The sequence below is a fragment of the Siphateles boraxobius genome, unplaced genomic scaffold (genome assembly GCF_051911475.1).
Source record: "Siphateles boraxobius isolate OS27281-9 unplaced genomic scaffold, OSU_SipBor_1 103, whole genome shotgun sequence".
NCBI classification, from domain to species: domain Eukaryota; kingdom Metazoa; phylum Chordata; class Actinopteri; order Cypriniformes; family Leuciscidae; genus Siphateles; species Siphateles boraxobius.
The window spans coordinates 1,725,311-1,737,500 of record NW_027508704.1 but is presented as its reverse complement, the minus strand read 5'-3'; the positions used below and the strand labels follow the sequence as shown (position 1 = coordinate 1,737,500).

At 35.8% G+C, this 12,190-nt stretch overlaps 2 protein-coding genes across 4 annotated transcripts in view; one reads left to right on the top strand and one right to left on the bottom strand.

Annotated features, from left to right (window-relative positions):
• Positions 1-1,578, bottom strand: part of cdr2b (cerebellar degeneration-related protein 2b) — a 10,427-nt gene extending 8,849 nt beyond the window's left edge. The window contains exon 1 of the mRNA XM_077245624.1: positions 1,321-1,578. Coding sequence (XP_077101739.1) covers positions 1,321-1,399 — 79 coding nt within the window. The 5' untranslated portion in view covers positions 1,400-1,578. The remainder of the gene's footprint in view (positions 1-1,320) is intronic.
• A 1,059-nt stretch (positions 1,579-2,637) lies between these two features.
• mettl9 (methyltransferase 9, His-X-His N1-histidine) lies at positions 2,638-10,836 on the top strand. 3 transcript variants are annotated; one of them, XM_077245886.1, is made up of 6 exons: positions 2,638-2,805; positions 2,914-3,075; positions 4,468-4,658; positions 5,309-5,518; positions 7,202-7,386; positions 9,585-10,836. In XM_077245886.1, exons 2-6 carry the CDS (start codon positions 2,914-2,916, stop codon positions 9,794-9,796), a joined length of 960 nt encoding a protein of 319 aa, XP_077102001.1. In that variant the 5' UTR covers positions 2,638-2,805; the 3' UTR covers positions 9,797-10,836. The 3 variants fall into 3 exon arrangements, with proteins under 3 accessions (XP_077102001.1, XP_077102009.1, XP_077101993.1); XM_077245894.1 differs by having other exon boundaries at positions 2,682-2,805; positions 7,202-7,470; positions 9,585-9,687; XM_077245878.1 differs by lacking the exon at positions 2,638-2,805 and having other exon boundaries at positions 2,899-3,075.
• Positions 10,837-12,190: the final 1,354 nt, after the last annotated feature.

Here is a 12,190-nt window from a genome sequence, read left to right as displayed (position 1 = left end):
GAAAAATAATAATAATATTTTGTCTTTACAGTAATTGGAACAATTTTACGTTTGAATTGTTTATATATTGCAGACATTTGGACATCAGGTTACAGCTGACACACACACACACACACACACACACACACACACACACACACACACACACACACACACACACACACACACACACACACACACACACACACACACACACACACACACCTAAGATCAAAGTTCAGGAAACTGAGAAACTGTGTTGATTTTCACTACAGCGCTGATTACAGTCTATATGAAACAGTCTCTCAGGATGTGGTGGAGAGTCAGACAGCAAACATTTCCTTCAATCCTCAGTGCTGTCGTGTGCTGAATTAGATATTCATGAACAAATGAGATGAAATTATGACATGAGACTAAATAAAGATACCTTTTTTAATATATTATTGCAAACAATATAATTCAATCTAGCAGCCGCGGCTAGTCTGTGAGGCAGAGCCACACCAAACTATTCTATACACACTGAATTAATAATAAATTATATATGTGTTAAGCATTCTGCAACAATATTTTTCGGATTTTCTAGAGTATTTTAAGTCTTAAAGTGAGCAGGATATATGAAAATGAAGCGCATGGATTCGGAAGGCGTGTATTATGATACTTAGTCGGTCTCTGAGCCTCTCAGACTCAACAGCGCCCCCACAGTTTTATAATGTAAATATGTGGTGAGAAATGGAACTGCAGCGCGCTGTCATAGAGAAGCGGGGCAGATTTCTGGCTGCCCCGCTTAATGCCACGTGACCTTACGTAAACCTCGGTTCAAAACGTTCAGATATGTAAAAAAAATCTAATAATAATCTTCAGATATGTGTTTGCATCAGGTCAGTAAGTAGCGTATCAAATTAATGAAAGTATAAACCCTCAAATAAATCTCGTGAATAGCTTTATATACAGTAGTTCTGTTTTGTTTGTTTTATGTTTGTTCTGAGAATAGACATGACTTTGTTTTCCTCACTGGAATTCATTCTTTGCAATATTCTAAAACAACATTCGTAACATTAGGCAATTTTCATTGCATTATATGCGTTTGTTGTAGCTAGTATGTAAATGATTATTAGAGCGCCACCCTCAGGCTGAATAACGCAAGGACATTAGAGTTCTCCCAAAAGTGTGTCTGATGACTTCAGCGATTAAATAAAGTTTACAAGATGTTTATCATAAATTAGCGCTAAAACCAGGAGCCGCTACTGCAATCTAGACTATATTTTAATTAAAAAAAATATTATAAACTTGCACTTCAGCAATATTATAGGCCCAGGTAGATAAAGAAATACTTAAACTCACCATGTTCCAGATCTTGATGATCATACCAGGGTTCTTCCTCTTTCAAATCAAATTCTCCTTCTATCATGTCTGTGAGCATCTTGAGTCAGTAAAGCAGAACAACTCTTGTTCCCTTAGTTGTTAGAAATTTGAGTTTTGTTTATTTATTGTCAGTAAATGTAGCCTATATAATCTATTTTATTACCTCTTTTTCTTCTTTAATGGTTGAAAGTTATTTGAACAAGATGTGCCTATGTTTAATAACGTATTGCATGTGTCAGTCTGAGACAGTGCACTGAGTTATTGTGTCCTCGGGAGCGCGCGCGGGAGGAGGAGCTAACGTGGCGCGCGCGCTGAATGACGTATGAAAGTGCGCGCACAGATTGTACAGAGTAACCCATGCATGTACACTCTTTGTATAGATCAGTTCTGTTGAAGATATCTGGTATGAATTACATTTTAACATTTAATAATCTTAATCTGATGCATATTTGTCAATAAATAAAACATGATCCCTTTTCTGACGGTTTCTCTGAAAAATTACTTTCTTGTTCACATTTGAATTTCTTATCCAAATGTCTTATAGTTTTGTGATCAGACCACATTTTAAGAGTAGGTGATCAATGCAGAAATCTGTGAAACATAACTGTTAATATTTATATGGAAAAGAAAAACCTTTTTTTTTATCATTATTTATGTAGGCTACACTTAGATATGTATGTGCACAGTTTTATCAGGTTTACTTATTTCTGTTCAAAACTATAGGCTGTCACCAGTCGTATAATAATTGTCTTTAGAATACAGAAAGAAAAAGTAATATTATCCAGGGTTTTAAATGTGTTAAAATGTGTTTTTCCCGGTTTTTAAATGTGTCTTTTTCTTTTACCATAATGTTCCACAGACTTTTCTAATTGTCTTTTTATAGGTTCGTGTGGTCATTATGTGTAATTTGTCCTTGTGTGTGTGTTTTTTGTTCAGTAACACACACACACGCACGTGCGCACGCACCCCCCTACACACACACACATATATATGTATATTTACTATATATATATATATATATATATATATATATATAATATATATATATAATATATATATATAATTATTAATCCAGATATCAATTTTTTTTTTGAAGATCTGTTTCCATTCAAATTTTCATCTTGTGTTGCAAGTTTTTGTGTCCATGTCAGTCTCTTTTAAATATTTATTCTGTCATCTGTTAGTAAATTTGTAAAATAACTTCAAGATTTTCTCTCAGATGCAATAAAACACTGAAAGTGTAAAACGTTCATATTTTATTTCTCGCCACTGACACGCGCCGCCTAGCGGTGATGTCACACATAACCGGTCACGTGATTCGTCGGCTTATTTTAAATGTAACACAATCAGGAAGGGAACTTTTTTTTCCTTCCAAAGGGACTCAGCTGATTTGTGCCAAATGTGTTTGTCCTTCAGATTATACTTAACAAAGATGTGTGTGTCTAAACAGCACCACACCTTCAGGTTTGTTTGTTTGGTAGTCTGTCGAATAGCGGGCTGATCATATATGTTTCTGGACGAGTCTCTCACATTGACTCAGTCAGTCAGTTGTTCACTATGTGTCCTCCACAGATGAGGATCCTGATCTTCATCTCTTGGCTGCTGTTTTACGTGTCTTTTCTCCTGGTGATGCGAAAGATGTGGACTGGGAAGTATGTTCGCAGTCCATTGGCTCGATCTCTGTTCATGAACATGGAGACTGAGACTGAAACACCTGGATATGAAGCCCAGCAGGTGAGAACCTGAAGAATGCTTTTTTCTACCTTCATTTGTTCAAACATTTACAAATGGTGGCACCATGAAGTCCACAATCTAAATACAGTTTTCAGGACCATAGTCTGCATCAATGGTATTGAAACCATCATTGTTGTTGCACTTAGGCTGACCCAAAATACCAAGGTATTATTATGTTTTTTGGACATTTACAATGGTAGCACCACGATATTCATTGAAGTCCAATATGGATCACCATGTCAATACTATGGTACATGAATATATCAGAATACCATGGTATTACCAATTTGAAACGATCACTATTGTGGTACCATGGAACTACTATGGGTTTTGATAGTATGATTTGGTAACACTTTATTTTACAGTGTCCTTGTTACATATGTTACATGTAATTACCATAGTAATAACAGTTAATTAAGCCTAATTGCATGCAATTAACCCTCAACCAAATCCTAATCCTACCCTAACCCTATAGTAAGTACATGTAGTTGCTTAATATTAATCAGTACTTAAATATATAATTACACTGTAACAATGACACCTTAAAATAAAGCGTAACCCATGGTTTCATACATTTACAATTAGTACAGATACAGATTTTGGTTGCATTTACACTAATAAAAATTTCCATGGATTTGGGTGTGATTTCATTTAATTCATTTCCATAATGCATATCAATATACCACCAATTAAAATTTTAAATTTTCAATAGAATGAGGATGCACGATATATCAGCCACCGTATCGGTATCATTTTTAATGTTATCGTTATCAGTCCGATAATAAAATATGGCTGATGTATTAAAACTGATAAATGATGTATTATTTCCTTCAGCTGAGACACTTCAGATGCACACTGTTCAACATAATGGTTTTAAATTGCTTGAAATATGATTGAAATCACTTCAAAAAGGAAAATACAGTAAAGTCCACATGTGCACGGTAAGTCTGTCATTTAGTCTACATACAATTATAATGAAAACATAATTTTAATTGCGTGATTGGGACATGAGACTTTTGTTTTTGAAATCGGGCTCTCAAAAATTATATAACAATTTGGATTTAGATTTATCAGCCAATATATCGGTTATTGGCTTTTAAATATAAAGAATTATCGGTTATCGGTATTGGCCAAAATGTTCATATCGGTGCATCCCTAGCTTGGGAAATGGATTTAATGGAGAGACTTTTGTTTTTGTAATCAGGCTCTCAAAAATTCAAATTTATCGGCCAATATATCGGTTATCGGCTTTCAAATATAAAGAATTATCATATCGGCTAAAAATGTCATATTGGTGCATCCCTAATTTTTTTTTTTGCAAAGGAACTTAATACTTATTTGGGGGTTGTTTAATGTGAGATGATTAACCAGCACTTGTTGATGTCTTGTCAGTGGTACCACTGCAGTCCAGACCTGCTGGGAGAAAGAGTCCGCTCTGTGTTTGTTCAGAGTCGTCTGGATGAGGAGACGCTGGCGTTCCTCCAGAAGAGCGAGGAGAAATCCAGCTGGCTTTTCACACAGCTTTACCACTCCCTCTTCTCCACCATCTTCAGCCCCATCGTTTCTCGCACCTCGATCAACGGGTAACCATCCCTGATTCTCTCCAGTGCCGGTTCTGATGAGTCCTGTCAAGTCAGCTTCATTTATATAGCGCTTTTAACAATATATGTGACCTTGGATCACAAAACCAGTCACAAAGGTCAGTTTATTGAAATTGAGATTTATAAATCATCTGAAAGCTGAATAAATACGCTTACGACAGGACAATATTTGGCGGAGAGATGCAACTAATTGAAAATCTGGAATCTGAGGGTGCAAAATAAATCCAAATATTAAGAGAATCGCCTTTAAAGTTGTGCATTTATGTTCGTGATATTGCTGCATCCACTCACAAAAATATTTTTAAAATATATTTACGGTAGGAAATATACAAAATATCTTCATCTTTACTCAATATCCTAATGATTTTTGGCATAAAATAATTATTGATCATTTTGACCCATACACTGTATTGTTGGCTATTGCCACAAATATACCCGTGCGACATGTGACTGGTTTTGTGGTCCAGGTTCACATATATTGTTACAAAGCAGCTTTACAGTGATAACAGGAAATTATAGTAACCGAGATTGTTTTGGCTTTACAGCAGCTCTAGAATAAAGTCCAGCTAAAGTTTGTTTTGATTGATTCACTTCCGTTGCAAAGATCATTAGTTTGTCCTGTTGGTCCACAGATTTCTGGGCCGCGGCTCCATGTTTGTGTTTTCCAAGGATCAGTTTCGCCGTCTCCTCCAGATCGAGCCCGATTGGAAAGGCCGCCGGATGCTGGATCTGGGAGCCGGTGATGGAGGCGTCACAGAAGTGATGGGATGTCACTTTAATGAGGTGTTCACCACTGAGGTCTCGACGCCCATGAAGTGGCACCTACAAAGAAAGAGTTACAGGTAGAGATGCAAATGATGATTTAAAGATGAAAATCTTGCCGATACCGATTATTCTTTATATATAGATATTTGTACTGCAAAACAAGACAGAATTACTGAGGAACAACATTTTTTTGCAGTGAATACTGAAGAGTAATATTAAAGCTGCTGAATGTTGAATGAAAATAAACTATTGATGTGTCATTTGTGCTCTTGCTGTCCTTGCCGTTAATAGTAAATTAATTTTAGTGTAAATAATACATGATTCCTCCCAGCATATCATTTTCTATATGCCTATTGTCTAATATAATAAAAATTGGGATGCACTGATATGAAAATTTTGGCCGATACCGATAATTCTTTATATTTGAAAGCCGATAACCGATATATTAGCCAATACATTTTTTTATATCATTTTTTTAGAGCCTGATTACAAAAACAAAAACTCTCATGTCCAAATCACACAATTATAACAATGTTCTCATTATAATTGACCTATGGCTAAGCCACGCCCCCAAACGCGATGAGCCAATCACAGTGTGCATAGCTCCCAATACACTCGGACATTCTCTGCTTCCACGTCCATTGAAATGCATTGCAGTTAGTCAGTTTTCATTCGTTTTTATATGTTTTTTCTTGTCATTTTAAGTTTAAAATGTTCAAACGTTGTGCATGGAGTACATTCAACTCCGACACTAGGTATCCCGAGACGCTGGGCGACAGTGTGTATTTTTTACCCTTTCCAAATTAAGCCACATCTCAACCGGGATAAGTGTCTGCTCTGGATTAAGTTATGCGGTAGACCACAACACCAACTAAACGTGGATAAATTAAACAAGGATGTCTACATCTGTTCTAAGGTAACGTTAAGTCAACAACGTATTTGAACGTCATTTTTAACATCTCTAATGTAACGTTAGCCTAACATTTGAAAACGTTAACGTTAGCTTCTAGCTGCGTTGTACATCATGTCACTAAGCTTCATTAAGGTATCTGTAAATAACCGAGATAACAAATGTTAGCAATGTTGTGCTGAATGATTCATGTAAATACTGTAGCACCAAACTAACGGAGAGGTAACATACTCTTGGTAAAAAAGGCTTGTCCTGGAAACGTATGCAACTTAGAAAGTTGTCTAAAATGTTGTGCTTCAATATGTAATTAATGGTTCATGTTCAAATTAAATATGTACAGGTCTACCAAAACAACTGGGGAACTTGTGTTGTTTTTTTAGCAAAACATGTAGCCTTTTCACTCCTCTTCAACATAACTAAATATAGCGCCTGTCTCCGAATGTTGACTGTTTGTCCGAGTGAGTGGAGGGGGCGTGGCTTAGCCATAGGTCAATTTTATGTAGCCGATATGACAGATTTGCACATGTTCCACTTTACTATATTTTCCTTTTCAAAGTGATTTTAATCATACTGTATTTCAAGCAATTCAAAACCATCATGTTGAACAGTGCGCATCTGAAGTGTCTCAGCTGAAGGAAATAATACATTATTTATCAGCTTTAATAAATCAACCAGATTTTTTTATCGGGCCGATAACGATGACATTAAAAATGAACACTTATCGACCGATACCGATATGTGGCTGATATATCCCGCATCCCTAGTTCCAGGTAAAGATGCATCCGAATGAGGATTCGCTGCACATTATTCCTGCACTGAGATTAATCTGTGCTTGACTTTGAATCCTCAGCTTGTTGGGAGTCGATGAATGGCACAGAACCGGTTTCCAGTTCGACCTGATCAGCTGCCTGAACCTGCTGGATCGCTGCGATGAGCCTCTTAAACTCCTGAGGGACATTAAGAAATCCCTGGTGCCGGGAACGGGACGGCTCATCTTAGCAGCCGTTGTGCCCTTTCAGCCTTATGTGGAGACGGGTAAGATGATCACTGAAACCAGAACTACTGATCAATTCATGAGTGTCTGCTAGTAGGTGCATTATCTCCAACACACTTACAGAGGTAAAATCTCATTACCTAAGAGGAAATACTCCAGTGAATACAATATTTCGGCATGAAAGTGAAGTTGCGCTGGTCTTTTCTTCCCTATTGTGTCGTATATCCGAGTGAAACGCTTCTGGAACAAGAACAAATGTGGGCGGGCTTGATTGTGTCCGTGGGGAATTGATTGGATGGTTGTGGCTTGCTATTGGTGGATATCATGTGAGTGACAAGTTGCCCCGCCCACATCATCAGAGAAGTCAAGTCACCTTTATTTATATAGCGCTTTTAAAGGTGACATATTATGCCTCTTTTACAAGATGTAATATAAATCTATGGTGTCCCGAGAATGTGTTGGTGAAGTATCAGCTTAAAATCCCCCCAGATCATTTATTATAGCTTGTCAATATTGCCCCTTTTGTGTGTGAGCAAAAACGCACCATTTTTGTGTGCGTGTCCCTTTAAATGCAAATGAGCTATTGCTCCGCCTCCGTTCAGAAGAGGGCGGAGTCTTTACACGAGCTTCAGAAACTCCAGCAATAACAAAACAGGCCAATCTCACTCATCCAGAATCCCAGAATAACCAGTAGCGAGTGCAGCCTTACGGAGAGACTCAGGAAGAGTTTCTGAATGCTAGTGGACACACGGATGTAGTTGTTGTGGAGTTACACTGATCATCTCATCATCGTGTTGAACTTCTACACAAGTGTCCACAGTTCCTGAGGTGTTTATAAGACAGCGGTGACATGTTCTGGTCAATAGTGTTCAGTGCTCGTCTGTGCTCAACGACAGAACAGTTTCATACTGGATCTTCTGCCGTTGCGTTAGAACTGGTCACTGTTGGCGCTCGACAAACCAAATGTCGGCTGGTGTGTGTAAACGCGCAGATTAACGGCCGGTAATATTATAATGAGATCATCTTCATACGTCAGAAGGAGCGAAAGAAAGACTCACCAACACAAAGTTACTGGGTTTCACTTTTCACGTTTTCAGGGTTGATAGAAGCACCGGATTATAGTTAATACTTAAACACGGGAAAAGTCAGATTTTCATGATATGCTCCTTTAACAATATAGATTGTTTCAAAGCAATTGTCCATTTTGGTTTCATGGTGACTAATAATTTTTTTATTTGGTGAGTTGCCAGATTCATGACACTATTATCAACACTATTATTATTATTTTGTTTGTTTGTCAGAATCTAGTAATTTTTTAAAAAATACATTCAATTAATGAAAGAGATTACACATTTATTAAAATGCTTCTAATTTAGAATTTGATATATTTTTTGAGGAATTCTTGGGGGGAAATAATCACTTGAAATCAATCACAATGAAATAAAATTTGACAAATCTTATTGTTTTTTATGGATTGTTGCTCCAAAAACCGTATCGCATGAATATATGTCTAAATAGTGCAGAAAACACTATAGAAACTTCTGTTTCATGCCGACTTAAGGTCTTTTGTTTGATCAATGTATCCGTTAAATTCTGTTTTAAATATTATTAATTTTGGAAAAACATTTGTGCACTGAATCAAAGTCATATGATGCAGCCAACATGTAGAATAAAACCAGAAAATGTTCATATAAATGTCTCTTAAGATATCCAATTATTTTACCTTTTTATCTTTTAGTTTGAAAACTCGGCAAAATTTAACATTTATCAATTAATAATTCGGATTCCAAGCAAATAAATGATCAAAAGCTCAATTCTCACTATTAACTAACTATTAACTTTTATTTTTTTCTCAATTAACTCCTAATTCCTGCTTATTAATAGTAAGGTAGTTGTTAAGTTTAGGTATTGTAGGATTGTGGAATGTAGAATATGCAATTTTATTTTATTTCTTGCAATTTTATTTTATCTTGCAATTTTGAGTAAGTCTCATGAGTCTGAGTTTATTTCCTGCAATTACGAGTTGATCTCGCTATTCTGACTTAAACTCATAATTGCAAGAAATTATATATAAATTCTGACTTTATTTCTTGCAGTTCCGAGAGATGAAATGCATAACAAATTAGTCCTACACACACAAGTGTTTTAAGACAATAAAAACCTGACGAGTCTTAAATAATAAAGCCTATGATCAGTAACCGTAGTGTATTTACTGACTATGACCTTCGTTATCTTTCAGGCGGGAGCTGGGTGCGACCCAAGGAACACATCAAGCTGGACGGCAAGTCGTGGGAGGATCAGGTGACCCAGCTGAACTCAGATGTGTTCCTGAAGATGGGCTTCGAGCTGGAGGCCGTCACACGCCTGCCGTACCTGTGTGAGGGAGACATGTACAAGGATTACTACATGCTGGACGACGCCGTGTTCGTGCTAAAACCTCAGGAGGAGTGAAGACTCGACATCAAGCCTCAGTTCTGGGCCCAAGTTAAACCCAAAGGGCTTACACACAAAAAAAAAATGCAGGGTTGTTTTAACCCAAATATGGACTAAATTTTAAATTTTTAACCCAATGGTTGGGTTCGTCCATATTTGACCCAAATTTGGGTTGAAACAACCCTGCATTTTTTCGAGTGTAGTTTGTCTTGTTACATCTCAGGAAAATGAAGACTTTGAGAAACAAATGATATCTTCTTCCAGCTAATGGACTGTACTGTAATTGTGCTACAGGTGGAGTAGAAAACACAAAAGATCATATCTAATAGAACATATTAGTTTTGTAAATATATGGAGGTATTAACTCAAAATGTCATATTGTGCCTCCCCTCATGTTCTCTGTGTTTGTTTTGTTCGTGTAAACTGAACGTCTCATGCAGTCGTCTGAACATCTTAGGACCAATGCAAGACATTTTTTCTTAATGATCTGTTTTTATGTGCACAACACAAAGTGTCTAACCATAAGTGTATGTAGTTGATAGTTAACTACAGGTTTTGGTTCGTAAACATACTTTCATGATGTAAAACAAGTGATTTAATTCTCCTGACGTTGTTTCTAAGTTTGCTCTGTAATAACTGATTTCAGTCTGAAGAGCAATTGCTCTGTCTACTAATTCTGCTGCGTTTATGATGTTATTAAGCAAAGCTAAAATAAAGCCATTTACAGACAATATTCTGCTTTAAAATAATGTTATGAACTTTTTAATTGTGTTTGTTTCGATTTTCTTTAAAGTGTTTAAAATGCCAGAATTGTATGTGATCCATTTTGAAACTTTCCCTCTATAATAAATGTATAGATAGAACAACTGAATAAAAAGCAGAAACCGCTTTAATGAGAAGTGACAGAGTGAATAAGAAGTGAATATCAACCCATTCATCCTCTGGACATTTGCACATCATAAATGTAGAATAATATATTTATTATTTTACTGTAAAATTTCTATGGATTACGTAATATTTGTAGATATTTCTGCATTAAAGTTTCAGCGATGACATGGTTTAGGTGTGTTGGATTGTGAACTCCACAGATCCTCATGAACAGGATCCAGTAAACTTCACACCCTTCCCAGGACACAACTCCACAGAAATATAAAAACGAGAGGAAGGGAAGCTCGTGATTCTGCTGGAGTCACGTGTCACCTGTTACTTTTCTCCAAGCTGGAGAGGATGGACCAATCACAGTCGCTGAGATTAATGGCTAATTTTTTTTAAATCAACTTTTTGTTGGACATATGCTGATTTATATTTAAGTGTCACATTTAAATACTAAAAGTCTGACTTTATTTCTCGCAATTCTGACTTTATTTCTCGCAATTCTGACTTAAATTCTTGCAATTTGACGCTATTTCTCTGACTTTATTTTGCAATTGTGATCTTATTTCTTACAGTTCTGACTTTATTTCTCGCAATTCTGACTTTATTTCTCTCAATTCTGACTTTATTTCTCGCAATTCTGACTTTATTTCTCGCAATTCTGACTTTATTTCTCTCAATTCTGACTTTATTTCTCGCAATTCTGACTTTATTTCTCGCAATTCTGACTTTATTTTTCTCAATTCTGACTTTATTTCTCGCAATTCAATTCAGACTTTATTTCTTGCAATTTTGACGCTATTTCTCTGACTTTATCACAATTCAGACTTTATTTCTTGCAATTCAGACTTTATTTCTCTCAATTTAGCCTTTATTTCTCTCAATTCTGACTTTATTTCTCCCAATTCAATTCAGACTTTATTTCTAGCAATTTTGACGCTATTTCTCTGACTTTATTTATCACAATTCTGACTTTATTTCTTGCAATTCATACTTTATTTCTCTCAATTTAGCCTTTATTTCTCTCAATTCTGACTTTATTTCTCGCAATTCAATTCAGACTTTATTTCTAGCAATTTTGACGCTATTTCTCTGACTTTATTTATCACAATTCTGACTTTATTTCTTGCAATTCAGACTTTATTTCTCTCAATTTAGCCTTTATTTCTCTCAACTCTAACTTTATTTCTCCCAATTCAAACTTTATTTCTCTCAATTCTGACTTTATTTCTCTTAATTCAGACTTTATTTCTCTCAATTCTGACTTTATTTCTCTTAATTCAGACTTTATTTCTCTCAATTCTGACTTTATTTCTCGCAATTCAATTCAGACTTTATTTCTAGCAATTTTGACGCTATTTCTCTTACTTTATTTATCACAATTCTGACTTTATTTCTTGCAATTCATACTTTATTTCTCTCAATTTAGCCTTTATTTCTCTCAATTCTGACTTTATTTCTCGCAATTCAATTCAGACTTTATTTCTAGCAATTTTGACGCTATTTCTCTGACTTTATTTATCACAATTCTGACTTTAT